At 41.8% G+C, this 24629-nt stretch overlaps 1 protein-coding gene across 15 annotated transcripts in view; it reads left to right on the plus strand.

Annotated features, from left to right (window-relative positions):
• The window catches only part of TACC1 (transforming acidic coiled-coil containing protein 1), a 121129-nt gene that overhangs the window by 16351 nt on the left and 80149 nt on the right, over nt 1–24629 (plus strand). For 3 of the 15 annotated variants that reach the window (XM_060653534.3, XM_060653535.3, XM_060653528.3), the window contains exon 1: nt 14335–14494. The exons of 6 other annotated variants lie outside the window; for them this stretch is intronic. Coding sequence is in view for 5 of the 9 variants with exons in the window: in XM_060653528.3 (XP_060509511.3) it covers nt 14418–14494 (77 nt within the window). In the remaining 4 variants the exon portion in view is untranslated. Of the gene's footprint in view, nt 1–14333; nt 14495–24629 lie in introns of those variants that run through there. 6 more of the 15 variants (XM_060653530.3, XM_060653532.3, XM_060653538.3 and 3 more) reach the window with 3 other exon arrangements.

Raw genomic sequence — 24629 nt, forward strand, 5'->3', positions numbered from 1 at the left:
TCTATAGCTTCCACTTGTGCTGCCCAATCCCAGATGCTGAAGAAAATGGTTATAGTATCAATAGCAGTGTGGATCACTGAGTTGCATGGAGACAAAAAACTTGTGAGCACAGGCAAGAAAGTTGAAAACTTCAAAGCTAAGACCACCCAAACCAAATCCTGATCTGATTACCACCCATGCTTCCCTGGAACATGGTAAAAAGTAAACAACAGCCCTCCCCACTGATCAGTGCATATACTACATCTGGCTAGGTGTGATCTTTTTATTTTCTTCCATCCCAATTCCCATGGGCACCCCTGGATTTTTCACCTGCAGGTTCAGAATCATGCTGGGGCAGTTCTGGTCTTTCTCTGTAGCAAGGTGAAACACTTTCAGACTTCTTGAGGAAAGAGTGGCCCTGATGTTTTGGTGTACGTGCACTCAATCTTCCTTTCATTTAACCTGCTTATGGGTAAAAGCCTGTTTTATTCTTGTAACTTGGCAGCTCTGTCTGGCTCACAAATATCCAAAGATAAATAATCAAGGTCCTGACATGACCTCTAAGGACAGTCTTAACTTCTAAGCCAAAGAACATTTTATATTTACTTTGTCTCTCTTTAGAGATTTCCTTTGAATGTTTGCTTCTGCTTTGCAGCATTTTTGGGCTCCATACATCCTGTTGGTTTGCTCAGCCAGAAAACAGTCACATTTTTTTTTAATATTCATGCTGCTATTCTTGTACAACAAACTATCATACTGATTTTTAATTCCAAATTTAATGCTCACAAATTAAAGCACTTCCTTGAACCCAGGCAGTCAGTACTCTTGCCAACCTTCTAGTTTTTTTTTGGGTTGTGAGTTTGAGCACTGTGTTGGGTGTAGAGATCGCTTAAAAATAAATACCCAGGGGTGCCTGGGTGGCTTAGTTGGTTAAGCATGCGGCTCTTGGTTTCGGCTCAGGTCATGATCTCACAGTTTCGTGGGTTTGAGCCCTGCATTGGGTTCTGTGCTGGCAGTGCAGAGCCTGCTTGGGATTCTCTCTCTCTCCCTCTCTCTCTGCCCCTCCCCTACTTGTGTTGTCTCTAGCTCTCTCAAAATAAATAAATAAACGTTAAAAAAAAAAAGTAAATAAATATCCACAGTTTGCTCCAGGTCACTACCCCAGAATTAGATAAGATCCAAAAAAGTACCAAGGGTTAATGTTCCAAGAAGACACTTGAGGTTACTGAGTCCAGGACGTTTGAATTATAGGCCAGGCAGGTTCTGTCTCTGAAGACAATGCCAGGGCACAAAAAATATCCTGCTTCCCAAACAAAATCAATAGAAAGCACACTGAACTATTATGTAGGTATATAGTCCCTGAACCATTATGTAGGCATAGAATTGACAAGTAGGGTTTTTTTTGTGGGTTTTTTTTTTTTTTAAGTGCTTTCCTTGTTGTCCCGGAGAATACAGATTGAAATTGTGAAGTTGGCAGCTGTTTCCACAGGAGGAGGGCAGTGTCACAGATCTGAAGCACAAGCTTTCTTCTGGGAACTGCCCACTTATTATAGATGACAGTTGTATCACCTTGAAGCAGGGAAACAAAGACTCTGTGTGTGTGTGTGTGTGTGTGTGTGTGTGTGTGTGTGTTTGTGCCAGAATTCAGCTTTGCTAGCACAAAGTGTAAGAGAACAGTCATACACACAGTGGTGGAATTGTGGAAGAATTTCTGAGAATTAGCCTTAGGCAAAAGGCATTTGGCTGGAAACTAACTGAAAACCTACCTTGTAAGGAAGCATGTGACTTTCACCTGACTTAATTTTCTTCAGTGCTAATGGCTCCAGCCCGGGCAAAGGTCCTGGTCTGGGTTGCTGGCATGTTCACTCTTCAGAGTAAGCTGAGAATAAATTCAAAGACAAATCACCAAAGGTAATTTATTTCCTTGACACTGAGTATAAGGATGGTTTTTAAGGTAACATTTTTATATTTTCTAATCAAAGTAACAGATATGTAATCTTCATATTTGGATTAAGTATGCATGAAGGAAACGAGAAGGGAGGAAAAAACAAAGGCCTGGATGGGGTGGGGAACTCTGAGTCCTGGCTGCATCTCTGGCACGGTCTCTGTGACCTTGGGCAAATCTCAAGTGGGTCAGGGCCTTGGCTCACGTGTATTAATATAAGAAGGAAAAGCTAGATGACGCCCAGGGTCCTTTCCAGCTCTGTTCCAGGAATCAGTCTCTTGGTTTTGACTTTTTTGTTATGTTTAGGCAGTGCCATAACAATGATGTGGGGTGGAATTAGGGTCAATGTGGTCACTGGAGGCTGGTGGCAGGCCTCGGGCAACTGTCACCTTGTGCAACATTTTTGTGAAGATGAATTCAAATTGAGATAGACATCAAGGTAGGTGTTTGTATGTATTTGGTGAATGAATGAATGAATGCATGAATGAATAAATCACTCAGGGCAAGACTGAGGGAGAAGAGAATGGAAACCTTCAGTTGGAGGAAGTTTATTTGGGATAGGGCATAGATTCGCATGGGGGGCAATGATGGCTGGGGGTAGGTTTTATGGATACATTCAGCAGGAGCTGAACTTCAGGCCTGAGAAGTATTAGGGTTAGGGGCTAATTTATATACAGTCTTTTTTTTTTTTTTTTTTTTTTGAGAGAGAGAGAGAGAGAGAGTGAGAACAGGGGAGAGGGGCAGAAGGAGAGAGAGAGAAAGAGAGAGAAAGAGAGAGAAAGAGAGAGAGGAGAGAGAGAGAGAGAGAGAGAGAGAGAGAGAGAGAGAGAGAGAGAGAATCTTAAGTAGGTTCCATGCTGAGCATGGATCCTACGATTCTGGGACTATGACCTGAGCCGAAATCAAGAGTTGGACACTCAACTGACTGAGCCACCCAGGCACCTCTGTCCACACTCTTTATCTAAAGAATAGGTGAAATAGGGGTGCCTGGGTGGCTCGGTTGGGTGTCCGACTTTGGCCCAGGTCATGATCTCACAGTCTATGAGTTTGAGCCCCACATCTGGCTCTGTGCTGACAGCTCAGAGCCTGGAGCCTGCTTCAGATTCTGTGTCTCCCTCTCTCTCTGCCCCTCCCCTGCTCACGCTCTGTCTCTCTGTCTCTCAAAAATAAATAAACATTAAAAAAAATTAAAGAGTAGGTGGAATAATTGCTGACAGGGCCACTAAGTAATACAGTTCTTCCAGTTTGAGTACAAGATAATAGGACTGTTTTTCTCTGCAATTTAAGGACCAGAATATTAATTAGGATTTCCTTTGGCTGAGGTTTACAGAAATCCAAAATAATAGTAGCTAAGCAATATGTAAGTTTTTTTTTCTCACATAAAAAAAAAAAATCTGTACAGCAGGCTTAGAGGCTCCATGATGTGATGGATCCAGGCTCCTTCAACCTCAAGATGAAGTGTGGCCGCATGAATTCAGCTAGCCCCTCAATATCCCAGCCAGCAAGGTAAAGAGTCTATTTGGGCTGCTATCACAAAATACCACAGACACTGTAGCTTATACATTTATTTCTCATAGTTTTGGAGGCTGGAAGTCCAAGATCAGGACGCTGGCATAGTTGCACTCTGGTGAGGGCTCTCTTCCTGGTTCATAGCCGGTGCTTTCTGGCTATTGTCCTCAAAGTGTGGAAGGGCAAGGGATCTCTCTGGAGTCAATGTCATTGTAAGGGCACTGATGTCGTTCATGAGGGCTCCACCCTCATGATTTAAGTAGCACCCAAAGCCTCCATCTCCTAATACCGTCACTCTTGGGGACTATTTGACACATGAATTTGAGGGGGACACAAGCATTCAGACTGTAGTACCTTCACACTCCCCATTAATGATGCTTCATGGAAGCTGAACTTGACACTTCTATTTTTATCCCATTGACCAAAACTTAGTTACATGGCCATATCTACATGTAATAGAGACGTGTAATAGGGAAATGTAGCTTTCATTCATAATAGCCAAAAACCAGGTGGTTTTCTCTTTGTTTGTTTTACTAAAAGAGAAGAACAGATATTAGGAAATATTAGCCTCTGTCACCTTAAGATATTACAGACGTACTGCAATTATGCAATGATGCTTCCATTGCTCAACTCCTTTGGTCCTATCCCTTAAAATTGTCTTCAGGGCACATAGCAAATTATCTTCAGTATTCTTTTTTTTTTTTAATGTTTTATTTATTTTTGAGAGAGAGAGAGAGAGCATGCATGTGCTCGCACAGTGGGGGAGGGGCAGAGAGAGGGGAACAGAGGATCCGAAGCAAACTCTACACTGCCGACAGCAGTGAGCCCATTGTGGGACTCGAACCCATGAACTATGAGATCGTGACTTGAGCCGAAGTTGGACAGTCAGCTGACTGAGCCACCCAGGCGCCCTTATTTTCAGTATTCTAAATGAATCTTCATCCTGTGGAGGTAGATTTGACTTTTGAAACTGGGGTCACTCAGGACAACTGTGATGAGTAAAGTGGGTGGTAAAGCTGAGTATTACCATTTCATAAGAACAATATATGGGTTCTTATCTCTGGATATTATGGACTATTCTGGGTATAAAGATCATTCTTGCAGAAAATAACTCTACAACCTGGACATGATATATAAAGTGACTACCTGGAGGTACTGAAGAGAAAACAGAAATAAATAGGTTGTGGTGTTGCATGTCAGCTTGAAGGAGAGGAGATGAGGAGTCACAGGAGAAAGTCCTCTGCCACCATGGCTTTTAGCCTGGGGCTCAGTGTAGTTCACATAGTGGCTTGTGTAACACAAGACTGAAGACTGAAAAACTCTACAGTCTTGCTGTTTTAGGGAGTAAGAAGGGTCAAGTCCGAAAATCATGAATGCTGAAAAGGTGGGGGAACCCAGAAAGGAAACCGTCAGAAAGAGGATCCCCAAATTAAATTTCTGATTAACCCCTGAACCAGACATGCACAGAACACACTCAAAGCAGCTCAGCCAGACAAAAAGATCTACACCCGGACTGGAGCTGTTACCTGAGAAACAGTTTGCAGTGTAAGCCCTGTGAGAAAATCATTTGCTGAAACAACGGAAAAACAACTCTCATCAGAGAAAAAGAATGGAATCTGAAATCCCTGCAACTTAGCATTTATGATGTCCAAGATGCAGTCCAGTGTTACCTGACAGATGAAGAGCCGGGAACACAAAACACCTCTTAGAAGTCAATCGCATCTAACCTGGAGATGAATAAGATGTTGGAATTTCGAAGGCAAGGATGTGTAAGTGTTTTGTAGTTTTAAAAGACTTTATCGCCATCTTCCATGAAGCAAAGAAAATTAAGGAAAAATGCTTGTTTTCAGTGAATCAAAATCTCAGGAGATAAATGGAAAGTTTCAGCAGAGAAATTGAAGCAATAAAAAAGAACCAAATGGAAATCCCTTTTTATGTGTTGCTCTCTTTCTGCTTTCGAGGTTTATAACATTTTGACCAGGATGTGATTAGAGTAGACTTTTATGTTACTTTTACCTTATGTTTATTTTACTTGGTGTTTTTCCAGCATCTTGTGTCTGCAAATTTCTGACTTTTATTACCGTTGGGAGGAGTTTGGTGATCATTTCTTCAAATATTTCCTCCACTGCATTCTCTTCTCTCCTTCTGGGAATCCATGTATGTTTACTGTTTATATCATCTAACAAGTCCCTAAGATTTTATTCATTTTATTTTTGGTCTTTGCCTGTTACTCATCTTGAGTAATTTTTGTTGGTCCATCTTAAAGTTTACTTATTCTTTCATTTAATGTATCTATTTGGATGTTGAATCCATCTGCTCAATTTTTTTTTCAGAAATTGCACTTTTCATCTCTAGAATGTATATGAAGAAGTAACTGTTAACTTTATTTTTTAAAGAGTTTTTAAATAAGTTTATTTATTTATTTTTGAGAGAGGGAGAGAGACAGAGACAGAGGGCAAGTGGGGAGGTGGGGGGGGGGTGCAGGCAGAGAGAGAGGAAGACACAAAATCCAAAGCAGGCTCCAGGCTCCAGGCTCTAAGCTGTCAGCACAGAACCCAACGAGGAGCTCAAACCCATGAACTGTGAGATCATGACCTGAGCTGAAGTCAGATGCTTAACCGACTGAGCCACCCAGGTGTCCCAGTACATTGTTAATTTTAAATGGGCTATGAAAAGTTAAGGATGGATTTTGTAATTTATAGGTCAGCCACTAAAATAAGAATGCGAACACTAGCTAAAAAGCCATCAATAAAACTAAAATGGAATAATTTATAAAATATTAAAGAAATAAAAAAAGGCAGGAAATGGGAAATGGATAAGCAAATGTCAAAAGAGAAAAATAGAAAGCAAAAATATAAAATGATAGGCCTCACCCAATCATATCCATAATTACATTAAATGTTGATAACCTAAACACTCCACTCAGAAAATTAAAATTGACGATTGTTTTTCAATGAATTAAAAAGCCAAATGCAGCATCTCACTGAAAAGGTTGTATCGATGGCGAATACACATATGAAAGATATGCTACATCGTATGTCATTAGGAGACTACAAATTAAAACAAGGAGGTACCATTGATTTCACACCTGTTAGAATGGCAAAAATTCCCACCACTCGTGACACCAGATGCTGGTGAGGATGTGGAGCCACAGGAAGTCTCACTCATCGCTGGTGGGAGGGCAAAGTAGTACAGCCACTTTGGAAGATACCTTGGTGGGTTCTTACAAAACTAAACATACTCTCACCATATAAAGCCAGTGATTACATTCCTTGACATTTACCCAAATCAGCTGAAAACTTTCGTACAAAAATCTTCACATGATGTTGATAGCAGCTTTATTCTTAATTGCCAAAAATTCCCAAAGTAACCAAAATGTCCTTTAATAGGTGAATGGAGATGTCCAGAGAAGGAATATTATTCAGGGCTGAAAGGAAATGAGTTATCAAGCCACAAAAAGACACACAGAAAGCTTAAATGCATTTTACTAAGTGATACAAGCCAGGCTGAAAAGGCTACATACAGTATGACTCCATTATGACGTTCTGGAAAAGGCAAAACTATAAAAACAGTAAAAATATCTAGTGGCCAGGGAATGGGGTGGGGGGAAGGATGAATACGCAGAGCACAGCAGGTTTTTAGAGGAGTGAGGCTATTCTGTATGATACTAGAATAGTGGATTTTTGTTATTATATGTTTGTTAAAACTCATAGAATGTACCATACCAAGTGTGAATCCCAATATAAACTGTGGACTTTGGGGGATAATGATGTCAGTGTTGGTTGTAATATGTGTACCACTCTGGTATGGGATGTTGGTATTGGGGAGAGGGTGTGTGTCTGGAGGCAGGAGGTACATGGGAACTCTCTATACTTTCTGCTCAATTTAACTGTGGACCTAAAACTGCTCTTAAAAATAAAGTCTATTAAAAAGAACAAATAGACATACTTTAAATACAAAGACAGAGATAGATCAAAAATGGATAGAAAATGATATGTCATGTAAACAGTAAGCAGGAGAAGGCTGGAGTGGCTATATTAGTATCAAACAAAATAGATTTCTAAACAAAATGTATGGCCAGAGATAAAGAGCTCTTCAGAGCAATAAAAGTTTTAGTCAAGGTGGCATAAAAATCACTCGGGTGCCTGGGTGACTCAATCGGTTAAGTGTCTGACTCTTAATTTCGGCTCAGGTCATGGTCTCGAGATTCGTGAGATGGAGCCCATGTCGCGCTCCGCACTTCGGATGGATCTTGCTTAAGATTCTCTGTCTCCCTCTCTCTCTGTCTCTCCCCAGTGTGTGTGCACTCGGCTCTCTCCCTCTCTCTCAAAAAAAAAAAAAAAAAAAAGAAAAGAAAAATTGCAAATTTGCCTGTGTTCAATAACAGCTTCAAAATATATGAAGCAAAAGTTGACAGAATTAAAAGAAGAAATATGTAATCATAACTGGAGATTATATTATTTCTCAGAAATTGATAAACAAAGAAAAATCATCAAAGAAGAAACTGTTAACAACACTATCAACCACCTTGACCTAATTGATATTTAGAGAACACTTCACCCAACAACAGCAAAATGCACATTCTTTTCAAGTACATGTGATATGTTTACCAGGATAGATCATATTCTGGACCATAAACAAGTTTCAGTAAATTTTAAAAGTTTGTTCTCTGACAATAATTAAATTAAATTAGAAACTAAGATAACTAGGAAAATAATAAATATTTGGAAACTAAACAATACTATAAATACTATATACTATAAATATTAATACTATATTATATACTATAATACTATATTATATACTATATTAATACTATGTTAATATTAATACTATAAATACTCATACTGTAAATATTCAATGGGTTGAAGAAGAAATTACAAGAGGTTAGAAAATATTTGGTACTGAATGATAATGAAAATACAACATATCAAACTTTGTGGGATGTGCTAAGTAGCACCTAGAGGGAAATAAATTATAGCTTTGAATGCCTCTAAGATAAAAGAAGAAAGCTCTTAAATCAATTTCCCACCTTTCCGTCTATGTTTCCACCTTTCTCCAACTAGAAAAAGAAGGGGTGCCTGGGTGGCTCAGTCAGTTAAGCATCTGACTTTGGCTCAGGACATGATATTGCAGTTCATGAGTTGGAGCCTTGCATTGGGCTCTGTGCTGACAGCTCAGAGCCTGGAGCCTGCTTCAGATTCTGTGTCTCCCTCTCTCTGCCTCTCCCCCTCTCACACTCTGTCTCTCTCTCTCCCTTTAAATAAAGAAACATTAAAAAAATTTTTTTAATTAAAAATACTAGAAAAAGAAGCAAATTAAACCCAAAGCAATCAGAAGGAAGGAAATAATAACGATAAAACAAAAATAAATGAAATAGAGAACAGGAAAAAAAGGGAAAATTAATAAAACCAAAAGCTAGTCACTGGAAAAATTGATAAAATTGATAAATCTCAATCCTGACTGACCAAGAAAAAAAAAAAAAGAAATTGCCATATCAGTAATGAAAGAGAGGACTCCATTACAGATCCTTCAGACATTAAAAGAAGAACACTCCATTATTATTAGTATGAGTATCTTTATGCCATTAAATGTGACCATTTAGGTGAGATGGACACATTCTGGGAAAGACATAAATTACAAAGCTGAGCCAAGAAGAAATAGAATATTTGAAGAGCCCTATGACCATTAAAGAAAGGAAATTTGGAATTTAAAAACATTCTGACAAACCTTCTGCCTCAGATGGCTCCCCACTGGTGAATTCTATCAAACATTTAAAGAAGAGGGGCACCTGCGTGACTCAGTCGGTTAAGTGTCCAACTTCAGCTCAGGTCATGATTTCGTGGTTCATGAGTTCAATCCCCACATCAGGCTCTGTGCTGACAGCTTAGAGCCTGGAGCCTGCTTCAGATTCTGTATCTCCCTCTCTCTCTTCCCCTTCCCCACTCATGCTCTGTCTCTGTCTCTGTCTCTGTCTCTCTCTCAAAAATAAATAAACATTAAAAAAAATTTTTTTTAATCTTAAAAAAAGTAGTAATAATGAATTTAGCTAGATAGCAGGATACAATATACAATAATCAGTTTTATTTCTCCATCTAAAATAGCATAAAACATTTCGGAATAAATTTAGCAAAAGATGTGCAGGACCTAAAGACTGAAAACTACAAAACATTCTGGGAAATTCAAGAAGGGCTACATAAATAGAGCTACACCATGTTCATAGATTAGAAGTCTCAATGTTGTTAAACTACCGATCTTCCTTAAATTAGTCAATAGATTCAGTGTAATCCTTGTGGAAATCCAGACAAGGTTGTTTAAAAAGTTTACAAGTTTATTTTAAATTTTATATGGGAAGGGGAGCCTGGGTGGCTCAGTTAGTTGAGAGTCTGATTCTTGATTATGGCTCAGGTCATGATCCCAGGGTCAGCACATTCCATGCTGAGTATGGAGTCTGCTTGGGATTCTCTCTCTCTCCATCTCTTTCTCAGCCCCACCCCCTCAAATAAAAAAAAAAAAAAAGAAAAGAAAAAAATTTTTATATGGAAAACAAAGAACTTAGAATAGCTAAAACTATTTTGATAAAGGAGAACAGTGATGGAGTACTTACACTACCTGATTTCAAGAACAATATGTGGCTCTTACTAACAAACAATATGTAGTAAACCTAACTTTATCCTTTGGCTTATAAATTAACATTTCAATAACTTCCAAAAATGGAAAGGTAGGGCAGCTCTGAGATAAGCATGTAACTTCCAAAGAGGGCTACTGTGAAGGGTATTACTCATTTGGCAGGATTGCTGGGGAGACAAATCCATGTTGAACATAAGCTTTGTGATCAAGACAGAACTGGGTTTAAATACTGGTTATGGTACTTACTTCTCAAAGCCTCAGTTTCTTCATCTTAAAATGGGGTACACAGGGGCACCTGGGTAGCTCAATCCATTGAGTGTCTGACTCTTGATTTTGGCTCAGGTCATGAACTCACTGTTCAGGAGATCAAGACCCGCATCAGGCTCTGTGATGACAGTGCGGATGGAGCCTGCTTGGGATTCTTTCTCTCTCCCTCTCCCCCTCCGCTGCTCTCATGCTCTGTTTCTCTCTCTCAAAATAAATAAATAAACCTTAAAAAATAAAATAAAATGGGGTGCACAGCATAAAAATTAAGGAAATACAGCATAGAGGCTAAGCTCTATGTTATAACTCTGGAGTTAACCTACCTGGGTTCTAGTCCTAGCTCTGCCATTTTGTAGCTGTGTTGCATGTTAAAGTGTCCATGCATCACTTTACTCATTTGTAAATTGAAGATACTAAAAGTGCCTATAAACGTTGTAATGTAATGAACATTAAATGAATTAGTAAACCTAAAGCACTTAGAACAGTCTAGTACATAAAAAGTACTTAAAAAACTATTACCTACTATTGTTATCATTTCTCTGTGTTACGAGGACTAAATGTGCTTACTTTCATCAACCACCAAGCAACGTCCTAGGTATCCAATAAATGTTAGCTCGCATCCTTCTACTGAGCACAAGTAGCATTCTGGCGGTAGGGTTTGACACTGAAGAGTGTATTTTGCAATCTAGGTGACAATCATAAATTTCAGTTTCTTAAATTTTCTTTCTTGTTTTCCAATGTTTAAAAAATGCCTACTGACAGAATTATAATGCAAAATGGAAACTATAACACTGGATATCAAATATTACCCCTCCAAGACTCCATCACAGGCTGCATATCTCCTTTGATCCCAGCTGGCCATCATGTTCAGCAGTCTGAACTGCTGAACCCAGGGACTACAAAATGCAGGCTGCCTCCCTCCTCTCCTCATCCCTTTCTTCTTCTTTGGTCACTTTAGGCAGAAACTACAGACACCATAAAACAGTCAGAAGGTTCTATTCTTCCTTTATTCCCTATCAAATGCAACAGCAAGTGGTGTCCAGCTGTTATCTTCCTGCCCTCCTCTTGAAGAACAACTCCTCAGCTGTATGAATAGTTGGGAGCCCCAGAACTGGCATTACTTGCTCAGTCAATAGGTCAGATGACAGCAAGGTTGTCCACCACTTATGAGTGGCCTTTGAGCTCACAACTTCAGAACCACACTGAGGGAGAGGAGGTGGTTGCATTTCTTCACTAATTTTCCTCGGAGAAGAACTCTTGATTGCATGGTAACAATTCTATGTCTTCATTAGGGATGCTGAGCTTTTGATGTTTATTTATATTTGAGAGAGAGAGGGAGGCACAGAATCTGAAGCACCCTCCAGGCTCTGAGCTGTCAGCACAGAGCCCCACGCGGGGCTGGAACCCACGGACTGTGAGATTGTGCCCTGAGCAGAAGTCAGACGCTTAACTGACTGAGCCACCCAGGCGCTCAGGGATGCTGAGCTTTTAAATTTTGTGTTCTAATTGAAAGATAAAAAGCAAGAAGGATTTTAAACAAAGAGACATGAAGCAGAGGATCTTTACATATCCCATAGCCTATTCCTTTGTTGGAGATCTGCAGCCAGTCTCTGAGATGAGGAAATAGACCCTGGCTTTGCTTCTGTGAGAAGAGCCAATCATTAAATGTTGCGGGGAAGAGGAATGTTTGGATCTCTCCGGTCTATCCTGGGCATTTTCCCTGAAAAGCCTTCATAAGTTTATTTTCCAAAGATAAGACTTCGCCTTCACTGTCTTCACTCCCCTGGGTCTAGAGCCCCAGCTGCCCATGTCTCTGTATTGGCCATGTCTCTGGGCCCCACTGGTAGACACAAACTTTCACATTATTTTGCAGACACTGTTTCTCCTCATTGTCTCGGTTTCTCTGCATCACAATAGGGTGTGGACGTCACATATTTCCTTTTCTTTTAAACCATTTTAGTGATGCTACCCTGTGCCTTTCTCCACTGATAATAATAAAACTTTTCCCAACAGCCCATCTTGTCTACCCAGTAGAAAGAAAGCTTTCCCCTCCTTCCCTGCCCCGCCTGTTGCGTGTCCCCCCCCCCCCCCTCCCATTTTTCCCTTAGAATGATCCACTGGGAATAAAGACCTTTCTTACCAGGAGAGGCTGAGTGTTCCTCTGAAAGGGACCACAGCTCTGACAGGGTTATGTTTGTGTTATCAGTGGCACTTCAATCTCAGTGCCAAGGTATTACAGACAGGATGTGTGAAGAATGTGAGCTTTTTTTTTTTAATCATCTGCCAAAAGTCAACTTTTCTACAGCTATTTGAAATCCTCCTCCCCTCCCCCTGTCTCAGTTCCTAGTCTCACTACACTTTTACTAATTAATGTTTATTTTCCCACCCCCAAAGACTCTGTTTGTATATGCCTACAGTGTGGCAGCATCCTGAACTCTAGGAACTCTCCGGCTATAGTAGAGTGTAGATAATGTATAAACAGGAAATAAAAATTAGACATAAAAAGAGAGAGAGAGATCTATTGTAAATATTAAGTCTCTAGTATGAGTTTTCTAACCCTTTCTGGAAACATTAAAATGTAGGCACATACATCTTCATTGCCTAAAGCTTCGAGTCAAGAATTAAGTTGATATTGAACACCATTCTGTGTGCGTTGCCACTGGCTCGCTCACTCACTCATTCATTCATTCAGCAAATACTTATCGTATATATGCCAGGACAGAGGCACTGTGCCAGGCACTAAGCTTGCATACAGAGATAAGAAAGGGTTCTTGTCATTACAGAACTCATATTCTAGTGGAAAGACAAATAATTATAAAATAAGATTGGTAAGTGCTATGTTAGAGGAATTAACACATGGTGTAGGAACACTGGGGAGGAAAACGATCAAATGAGTGTAGGATGAATGCATTTATCGACAATTATTAATGTCTACTATGCACCAGGCAGTGATGGGGCAACAGTGAAAAACCAAATTCTCTGTCTTCACAGAGTTTACATTCTAGTGAAAGAGACCGGCAATAACAAAAACCAAAAAACAAAACAACAAAAAAAGATGTACTATCGGGATGCAGCATAGAGTTACAGAAGGAAGGTATGAGTTGGTCTGGCAGGATAAATAGGTGTTAGCACAAAAGGGCATTCCAATCTTTGTTTTAAAACAAAACAAAACTCTGGGATGGAGGAGAGATGGCTGGAGAGGAGGGATGTAGGAGGTGGGAATGGATGAGAAAGGGCATGAAATATTATGCAAAGGGAGTTACTAGGTGTGTCATTAGGTGGGTCACAGGCGCAGTGGGAGGGATAGGGTGCATTTTTCCCTAAGCCAGCATTAGGAAGAGAATTCATTCTAAACTGAATGTCAGAACCAGAAGGGTCATTAGAGGTAAAAATGAACATACAACCTCATTTTACAGATGACTCGCATAGGGTGCAGTTATGTGTCCCAGCTAGACGGAGGCACAACCAGGATGAACCCGTTTTTCTGCACAGCTCAGCCCCCGTCTCAGTCTCCGAAGAAGTTGCTGCGGGGGAGCGGTGCCGTGCGGAAAGGCAGCCTCGGTCTCAGGATCCCGACACACACCGCCCCCTATCGGTGCTTCCCCGCAGAGCCTCTTCCCTGTTAGCCTCGAGCAGGGGCTAGCCAGGCGCCGCCGAGCGCCCCGGGCCGGAAAGGCAGAAACAGCGACGTCTCCCCGTCCGTGGGGACCCGGGGGCGCGCCCAGGCCCCCACCCACTCCACCTGTTTTCCTCTGCCGCCAAGCGGCTCCCGGGCTGGGAGTGCGGAGCCCGCGACCCGAGCCCCTCCGGCAGCTCAGCATCTCCCCGCGGCGTCGCGGGGCGTGCGTCCCGAGCCGCGGCGCAGGCCGAGCCCTGCAATTGGCGGCGAAGTTGGCGGCGTCTAGAGCAACGCCCTTTAGCCGGCTTTCCCGGCGGCCGGGACCCTGAGGCAGGGCTCCACACCACCCGCCCGCCCCTCCGCCCCACCCTTCCTCCCCCGCCCCGCCGCCTCCTCCCCGCCCAGGGTCCGGGTCGAGCCGGCGCGCCGCGGAGCTCGGGCCGGCGCAGCCGGGGCGCAGAGCTCCGAGCCATGGGAGCCTCGCACTCTCAGAGCCCGCGGGGCCGGGAGCCGGCCGGGGAGAGGCCCCCGACAGCCCGAGAGAGCGCGTGAGTCCCTGATCCCTCCGCGGGGCCGCCGTTCGGGGGTTTGCGTGCCAGCCCGGGATGCGAGCGCACGGCGCCGGTCCCTCAGGGGCCGAGAAGGTGGGGCTCCCGCCCGCGCCCGGGGGCTCCGGGTTGGGCCTGGTGGGACGTTCCGTCCCGAGCCTCGCCCTGCGGGGCCCGGGGGCGCCCGGCCACGACCCCACCGCGACAAAATCGCGCCCAGGCGGGGCTGCTGCCCGGCGCTTGTTCACGCTGCGCGGGTGGGAGAAAGGGGCCCCGAGTTTTTCGGAACTCGTCCGGGCAGGAAAACACATGTGTCCTAAAGGGCTCTGAAGTATTCGCGAGACAGCTATTTGCAGGGAAGTGTAGATATAAGCAAGGGGCTCGAGTCTCCGATAATTTGGCTCGTGTTGGCCTTTGGAGTGCAGGAATTTGGATGCAGTGCTTGCTGCTCATGAGAACTCCCTCTCTTGTTTGCTCCGAGGGCTTCATGATGATCTCAGAAAAAGGGCTGTATTGTAGCAGCAGCAATTAGGCTTTTGTTCTGGGACAACAACAATTGGGGACACCAAGTAACTGAAATGCAAGCTGCGAAGAAACACTTTTAGAGAACGTGATTTAGAGCAAATTAGTTGCACGGTTTGCAAGGTGGCCATGCTTCTCGCCAGAGAGGATGCGTTGCTAACTACTTGAGAACCCAAACAATAGTTAACCTTTTCATTTAAAATTAATTTTGGAGCGTGTGTGTAACTTGGAGGTGAGGTAATGTAGAGGAACTCATACTGTATTTTCAGTCAGCCAGTGACAAAGCTATTTCGTTTGAGAAGGATACCCTGGGCCTTGACATACAGCAGTCTGTGCCATGGGAGGGCTTTTGATCATCTTTTTTTTCTTTCTTTTTAATGTTTATTTATTTTTGAGAGAGAGAGAGTGCGAGCAGGGGAGGGGCAGAGAGAGGGAGACAGAATCCAAGTAGGCTCCAGGCTCGGTGCTGTCAGCACAGAGCCTGAAGCCAGGCTCAAGCCCACAAGCAGTGAGATCATGACCTGAGCAAAGTCAGGCTTAACCGACTGAGCCCCCCGGGCGCCCCTTGATCATCTTTTCAAGGCAAAGTAGCTTTCTGAATATCTAAATAATAGGCATGTTAGTTGTGCCTCCTGATGTTTATGTATGAACACTAAACTTAGTTCAGGCAGCTTATTAATCGTATGAGGAGCTGAGAATTATCCAGCGTGTAAAATGTGCAAAAACCCTCTAAATACAAGCATGTACAATGCGCAAAAACATTCTTTTAAGTTATTTAACCCCCAAGAACATTGAGTTCATTTCTATTACTGCCCTTGTTTTACTGATGAGAAAACTGAAGGACAGAGAGATTAAGTGACTTGTTCAAGGTCACACAGCTAGAAAGTGGTGGACTCCCATTGTCTGACTCCAGAGCTCTTGCTGCAGCTGCCTCCCACAGGAGAGTTAGGGCTGTCTTAGGAAGCAGACTTTTGTCTCAGCTGGCAGACTGCATCCCACTTTTTTTTCCTTTAATTCTTCCTGCATAAGGCAGAAATCTGAATTAGCAATGCTTAGTACCTACTAAAAGGAAATTGCCAAAGTTGATTTAACCTTTTTCAAAAACAAACATGAGACGCAGTGTAACATTGAGATGAAGTTAAGAGTTTTGGAAGCACATAATCCTGGGTTTAATTCTAGGCTCTGCTCCTTAACAGCTGGAGATCTTTTATCTGTTCCTTAACCTCTCTGTGTTTGTTTCCTTATTTGTAAAATGGGAATGAAAACCATGTCCACTTGATAGGCTATTCTGAAGGTGCTATAAAATCATGTATGTACAAAAAACAAGTTATAGTTTTATCTCTGAACAATATATTGTTTTACCTAAGGATAAAAATTGACTAATCTTTGTGAACAAGTGGCAGGGTTTACTGTGTAATTTGAAAGTAAATATTGGGATCATTCACTGGTAGCATGCCGAACTCAGTACTTTCTGTGTAAGGTTCAGTTGTTAGGGTGAGGAATTTGATTCTCAGTTGTTAGATTATCCAGTGGCTTGGCGATAGAGGATCTTTCTCTTTAATGAAGTTCTTACGTGTACCTTAGATATTTAGCAAAGCTTGCCTAAATATGATCAACATAGAAGCCCATCTTTGATCTTCACCTGGGAATTTAGCCCAATTTAATACATCAAGAAGCACACAGGGACACCTGGGTGGCTCAGTCAGTTAAGCGTCTGACTTTGGCTCAGGTCATGATCTCTTGGTTCATGGTTTGGAGCCCTGCGTTGGGCTCTGTGCTGACAGCTTGGAGCCTAGAGCCTGCTTCGGATTCTGTGTCTCCCTCTCTCTCTGCCCCTTTCCTGCTCCTGGTCTGTCTGTCTGTCTGTCTGTCTCTCTCTCTCAAAAATAAATAAAAACTTTTTAAAAATTAAAAAAAAAAGAAGCACAGAAACTCATGTAGCTGGTGATAGGATTATTTGGTCTCATCAGAGTGTGCAGATTCTGTTTAAAAAGTCAGCCCTACAAACGACTTTGCATGCACCAGGTCAAAGATTAGAAATATGAGATTCCATGCCTGTAATATGAAAAGCTAAAAGTATGCTTTGTCCAAGCCCTGCCTTATTTAGATGTACAAGCCACAAGTGTCTCCAGGGTCTGAGAAAATGGGGATTCATTGTTAATGTCACTCGGCTGCAGATTTCCTGCCGGACATATGGCTGTCGTGGATAACACTGACCTCAAGGAAGTTCTCCTACTCAAGCCTTTTCAGTTGCATTTTCAAAATCTATTGTTCCTTTTTTAAATTTTTTTTTTTTTTTCAACGTTTTTAATTTATTTTGGGGACAGAGAGAGACAGAGCATGAACGGGGGAGGGGCAGAGAGAGAGGGAGACACAGAATCGGAAACAGGCTCCAGGCTCCGAGCCATCAGCCCAGAGCCTGACGCGGGGCTCGAACTCACGGACCGCGAGATCGTGACCTGGCTGAAGTCGGACGCTTAACCGACTGCGCCACCCAGGCGCCCCAATTGTTCCTTTTTTAAATAAGTAAATAAATACTTGAAAATCTCACAAGGAAAGCATTACTGCTGGCATCTGTCTTTTGAGGAAGAAATTATGTTTCAGGATGTTCACAATTTATATTTTGGAATAATTTAACCTAGTGCTAAAATTAGCCAGATAAATCTTTCGTGACAGAGCTGTATTGTGAAATATAAGGAAGTATGGATGTACATGAAAAGAAATGTCTGATTTTAAGATAATAGTCATTATTTTTAATGTTTATTTATTTTGAGAGAGAGAGTGTGTGAGTGGGGGAGGAGCAGAGAGAGAGAGGGGGAGAGAGAGAATCCCAACCAGGCTCAATCCTCAGTGTGCAGCCCCACTCAGGGCTTGATCCCACAACTGTGAAATCATGATGTGAGCTGAAATTAAGAATCGGACACTTAACTGAGCCATGCAGGAGCCCCAAGATAATACTCATTATTATTTTTAATGATTAAGAACATTTGGGGGGGGCACTTGGGTGGCTCAGTCAGTTGAGTGTCTGACTTTGGCTTGGGTCATGATCTCCTGGTTCGGGAGTTCAAGCCCCACATCAGGCTTGCTGCTATCAGCACAGAGCCTGCTTCAGATCCTCTGTCTGTCTGTCTCTCTCTGCCCCTCTCCTGCTTGCACTCTCTCAAAAATAAATAAAACATTAAAGAACATTTTGTTTAAAGCTTATTTATTTTGAAAGAGACACACAGTGTGAGTGGGGGAGAAGCAGACTGGGGAAGAGAGAGAATCTCAAGCCTCAACCCACGAAGCCAAGAGATCATGACCTAAGTGGAAACCAAGAGTCAGACGCTAAACTGACTGAGCCACCTAGCCTCCCCAATACTGATTATTATTGAAAATTGTAGCTGTTTCCCTTTCCCAGACCCGAAGAAAGAAAATTGCTGCTTTGGTAAATGGTAGGGAAAATGTCACTTCATTTATTCAGGGAGGCTGCGCGTTACGGTGATTAGGAACAGAAGCTGTGGACTGAGGCAGACTCAGGTTAGAATTCCAGCTAGATCGCTTACTTAGTTCAGGAAGCTTTGGAAAACAGTTAATTTCTTCAGTTGAGTAAAATTTTTACATCTTTAAAATGGCATTAATCATAACTACCTTTTTTTTGAGAGAGAGAGCGAGCGCGGGGGAGGGGCAGAGAGAGAGAGAGGTAAAGAGAATATCAAGAAGGCTGGACACCCAGTGTGGAACCCAGTGCCAGGCTTCGTCCTGCGACGTTGAGATCATGACCTGACCTGAAATCAAGAGTCAGACGCTTACCTGATGGAGCCACCGAGGCGCCCCTCATAACTACTTTTTGAAGTGGTGTCTGTTATTAGTGCAGGGCCTGGTACTTACTGAAGACTCAATACCTAAGTTATTATGAGTACATTTACATATAGCTATAAACCAGATGCTATGCTAGGTTCTTTGGGATGTATATTTTTGAAAAAAGCAGCATCTTTTCTGAAGGGAAGATTGACTTGTGTCCTAATTCAACAAGGCAATAACTTTTTCAAGTTAATTTTTTCCTCAGTTAATTTCCATTTTCCAGAAAGATGCACTATCAAGAGGATGGACGTGTGTTTGGGAATATGGTACTTTGGAGAAGTATTTGAAATCAGTGATTCCTTAGGTGATTTTTTTTTTTTTTTTGAAATGTGGCTAGGGTGGGTTTTCTAAGAACAAGTAATTTGTGGAGAGATTTGAACAATGACATAAACAAAGCCTCTTATTCATTAGGGAATATGGTGTGTAACTAATTCATTTACTGCTCGTTGAGCTTGTCTGCCTGGAATGCAAGATATGAACCTGCTGTCAATTTTTATTAAATTTCTAGACCAGTCTTTGTTTGCATTTGGAATATATCGTAATGGAATAGGACATTGGCAAAGTCAGGACGAGTTTGAGGTTTTGAGTGTTTTTCCCATGCACCTTTCTGATCATGTGAATCAGATGCGGTTTCTACAAGGTTCTGGTGACCTGCGAAATCAGCAACAACTAAACTGAAGTGCCCCTTGACGGGCAAGTCACTGTGGGACAGATGCCCCGACATGAAAAGGGAAGCACTGACTTTGAAGTTTTAGACACAGGAAAATATAACTCAAAATAAGTGAACTTTGAGAATTATGTTTCTGAAACCCAGTGCGATTTATATTGTCCTTAAAAACACTTAGGTTCCCGATTGCTATAGAAAATTTTTAAATGCCCATGTTTGAATGGCTCCATCTCCAGTGCAGCCAGCACAAAAGGAAATGGTTTGAATTGCATGACAAGGGGATTATTTGTATGTGTGTGTTGAGCTTAGCTATCACAACTTCTAGACCATGGGGGCAGTTCAAATAGTAAACAGTTAATAAGGGAAGAAAAATCTCTCTCTGAAAGTCATTAAAAGGTAAGATAGTTGGTCTGTTAAGGACTGAAACTCCGAGGGGGTTCGGGTGTAGTTTTGTTCCACAGTTTCTTCCCTCTTTTCCATTCAGTGTGGCTTCTCCAAGCTAGTACGTGTTTCAGTGTTAAAAATCAAGACGAGGGGCACCTGGGTGGCTCAGTCAGCTGAGCAGCTGACTCGATTTCAGCTCAGGTCTTGATCTCACCGTCATAAGATTGAGCACTGCGTTGGGCTCACACTGAACATGGAGCCTGCTTGGGATTCTCTCTCTCCCTCTCCCCTGCTTGGTGCATGCTCTCTCTCGCTCTCTAAAAAAATAAAAAATAATAAAAAATAAATTAAAAAAATTAAAAATCAAGAAGAGAAAAGGAAAACAGGGAAGGCTCAGTTGCTGGTGTCCTGAGCTTGCAACAGATTTTCTAAGGTCTGAGTTGGCTCCTAGGCAGAGTGGGCCACAGGGTGCGTGAATTTGTTAACCCAAGGTCAAGGAAATGAACTGGTTGCATCCCATATGGCCATGGAACATGGAGACCCATCTTCTGAGAAAGTTCACTCTGGCTATTGTGGGCTGTGTTTTTTGTTTTTTGGTGGTTTGTTGTTGTTTTGTTTGCATTTTTTAAATTGTGGTAAAATACACATAACATAAAATTCGCCATTTGAATCATTTATAAGCATACAACTCAGTGGCATTAAGTACTTTCCCAATGTTGTATAACCACCACAACTATCCACTTCCAGGACTTTTTCATCATCCCAGACAGAAACTCTGCACCCATTAAACAGTAACTCCTCAACCTCCCCTCCCCTGCCCCTGGTAACCTTTATTCTGTGTTCTGTCTCTGTCTGCCTATTCTAGGTCCCTTCTGTAACTGGCAATGTACAATATTTGTCCTTTGTCCTTTGGTGTCTAGCTTACTTAGCATAATGCCCTCAAGGTTCATCCCTGTTGTATCGCGGGGCAGAATTTCATTCCTTTTTATGGCTGAATAATATTCCATGATATGTATACTCCACATACTATTTATGCACTTGTCTGTTGATGGGCACTTGGGTCACTTCCACCTTTTGACCGTTGTGAATAATTCTGCTCTGCAGGTTAGTGTGCAGGTACCTGTTTGAGTCTCTCCTTTCATTTCTCTTGGGTATATGCCAGGAACAGAATTGATCAGCCCCATGGTACCTCTATGTTTAACTGTTTGAGGAACCATCACATGGTTTTCCCCAGTATGTCACCATTTACATTCCCACCAGCAATGCATGAGGGTTCCAGTTTCTCCATATCTGCCCAACACTTTCTTTTTGCTTCTTTTTTTTAAAATTCATATCTGGCCTAATGAGTGTAAAGTGGCATCTCATTTTGTTTTGCTGTGCATTTACCTAGTGATTAGTGATATTGATCATCTTTTCATGTGCTTATGGACCACTTGTATCTCTTCTTTGGAGAAATGTCTATTTAAGTCCTTTGTCCAGTTTTGGATTAGGTTTGTTTTCCTTTTTTTTTTTTTTTTTTTAATGTTTTATTTTTATTTTTGAGAGACAGAGAGACAGAGAGACAGAGCATGAGCTGGGGAGGGCCAGAGAAAGAGTGAGACACAGAATCTGAAGCAGGGTCCAGGCTCTGAGCTATCAGCACAGAGCCAGATGTGGGGCTCGAACTCGTGAACTGTGAGATCATGACCTGAGCCAAAGTCAGACGCTTAACTGACTGAGCCACCCAACTGCCCCAGTTGTTTGTTTTCTTGTTCTTGAGTTACAGGCGTTCTTTGGATATATGTCATTTCAAACATTTTCTCCTATTATGTGGGTTGCCTTTTTACTGTGTTGATAGTATCCTTTGATGCACAAAAGTTCTTAATTTTAATGAAGTCCAACTTAACTACTCTTTCTTGTATTGCGTGTGCTTTTGGTGTTGCATCCAAGAAATCATTACCAAATCCAGCATCATGAGGATTTTGTTCTATGTCTTATTCTAAGAGTTTTATAGGTTAGCTCTTAAGTTTAGGTCTTGTATCCATTTTGAGAGTAAGTTTTACATCTAGTGTAAGGTAAGGACTCCTTCATTCTTTTGGGTGAATGTGGGTCCAGTTTTTCTGGCACCATTTGTTGAAAAGAGTATCCTTTCCTGGTTGAATGGTTTTGGTACCCTTGTTGAAAATCAGTTGACCATGTATGTGAGGTTTTATTTCTGGGCTTTCATATGGCTATTCTTACTTTGGTGACACACCGTTTAGATGATTGTAACTTTGTAGTAAGTTTGAAACAGGAAGTATGGTCCTTCAACTTTTTTTCCTTTTCAAGATGGTCTTAGCTGCTTGGGGTTTCTTGAGGTAGTGTGCGTGTGTGTACATGTGTGTGTGTACATGTGTGTACATGTGTGTATGTTTTACTGTCTCTCTCTCTCTTTCTCTGTGGCTTTTTCTTCTTGGCTTGTGGCAGCCAGCCTTGCCTGAGAGAATGCTAGACTGCCTTCCAGTGGCAGTATGCTGTCCCAGAAATTCTCCTTACCTGCCTTCCCCATCTCCAGCCAGACTTTTCACCCCATGATGTCTGCTGAGAACCTGCTCCGAGCCAGACACTCAGGCACTGTGTAGCCAAAGAGGACCTAGATGTGGACAGGAGCCCCTGAGAGGCAGGCAGGAAAGTGGAATCACTGTGAGGGTCAGACGTCCTGAGAGATGAGCATCAGGGAACCCACCTGTTTGCAGAGAAGAAACTGACCCTGGAAGGAGTCTTGAAGGATGAATGAGTTGCTAGGTGAGGGGGTCAGGGAAGGGCAGTCCAGGTGCAAGGAAAGCCTGTGTGCAGCATGGCCTGGTGGTGTGGGGAGCCTGCCGTGTCTGGGGAGTGGTGAGGATTTGGGGGTAAGGTGTATGTGGAATGGACTGGTGGCGTCGGGAAATGGTGAATCTGGAGAAGTGGATAAAGTCTGGGTGTGGGGTCTTTGTGGCTTATGTGGGAGTTTGGACTTAATTTCAGGAGCCATAGATGGAAGTTTTCAGCTGAGGGGTTGGCCAAACCACCATGGCAGCCCTGGATGAGACTGGGGAGAAGGATTCTTGCAGAGGGGCTCAACCAAATGGTGGGGGGTTCCAGGAAACCACAACTTCCTATGATCCTCCCCAGCACCTCACCGCCCACCCCATCAGCACATCCAGGGGACTAGAGTTTCCTTTTTCAACCCCTTACCCTGTCTTCATTTTTGTTTATTAGCTATTCAGTAGCATATATAAATGTTTCCTTTTTCCTGATTTTCTATTAGAAGCATATATTCTTTTATAATCATAAAGTATATTTTTAAAAATCTGAAAATTTGTAAAACACAGAAAACTATAAAGAAAATAAATCACTCATAATCTCATTACCCAGAGATGACTGTTAATATCTTGGTATATTTTATTACTGTCTCTTTTTCTCCAGTAAATATATTTTTCAAAAGTGGGGTTATACTGTGTTTTACATTCTGATTTTTTTGACTTAATGTTATTAACATTTCTCTGTCATTATACTGACATGGTATAGTATCTACATGTATCATAGTTTATTCAATTCTTTCCTAAATGGTTAACATTTAGGTTGGTAACTGTTCTTGCTCATGTAAATAACACAGTTAATAAATATCCTTATAATTCTTTGTACATCTCTGGTTAATAACTTAGGATACATTCCTAGAAGTTTAATCACAGGATCAAAGAATGTGAACATTCTAAATGTTTTGTTATATATTACCACATATTGTCAAATTATTCCCCCAAAAGTAGTACCAATTAGGGGCACCTGGGCGGCTCAGTTGGTTAAGTGTCAGACTGTTGATTTCAGCTCAAGTCATGATTTCACAGTTTGTGGGATCAAGCCTTGTGCCAGGTTCTGTGCTGACAGCACAGAGCCTGCTTGGGATTCTGTCTGTCTGTCTCTCTCCATCCCTCCCCTGTTCGTGCCCCCCTCCCTCAAAAATAAAGAAATAAACAAACAAACAAAAAAAACCTAGTACTGACTGCACTCCCCCCATCAGTACAGTGTCCTTTCTAGATGCTTATAGCATCCTTTCCAGTTCTGGGCACTGTCAGTTTGAATCTTTGCCAGTTTGGTAAGAAAAAATATATAATTTTGATTTATTTATTTCTTTTGTCCTTATCAATGAGAGTGAACTTTTCCCTTATATGTTACTAACCAGCTGTAATTTTTTAATTTATTTCTATTTGTCAATTTTGTAATGAGATATTAATTTTTCATATTTATTTGTGAGGATTCTTTATATGATGAGGCCAGCTAACATCTATTGAGTGCTTGCTATGTGCTAGGAAAATGTTAATGTCTTACATGCGTTTATTTAAATGATTCTCAAAATAACCCTATTAGGCAGGTATAATTTTCAATTCCTATTTTATACATGAGGAAATGGGTACAGAGAGATTAAACAACATGCCCAAGGTCTCACAGCTAATGAGTAACAAAATTGTGTCACACAAATCTAGCAACCCTTTTCCACCATTTTTGTTTTGTTTTGTTTTGTTGGAGAGGTATTTTTTAAATTAACTTTTTATTTTAGAACAGTTTTAGGCTTACAGAAAAATTCAGCTGACTTACTGAGAATTCCTGTAGATGCCACACACAATCTCCTCTATCACCATCTCATATTTGTATGGTACATTTGTTATAGTTAATGAAACTGTTGCTGATATATTAACTAAAGTCCATACTTTATTCAGATTT

This window comes from Panthera onca, chromosome B1 (genome assembly GCF_046562875.1).
Source record: "Panthera onca isolate mPanOnc1 chromosome B1, mPanOnc1 haplotype 2, whole genome shotgun sequence".
In the NCBI taxonomy this organism is placed as follows: domain Eukaryota; kingdom Metazoa; phylum Chordata; class Mammalia; order Carnivora; family Felidae; genus Panthera; species Panthera onca.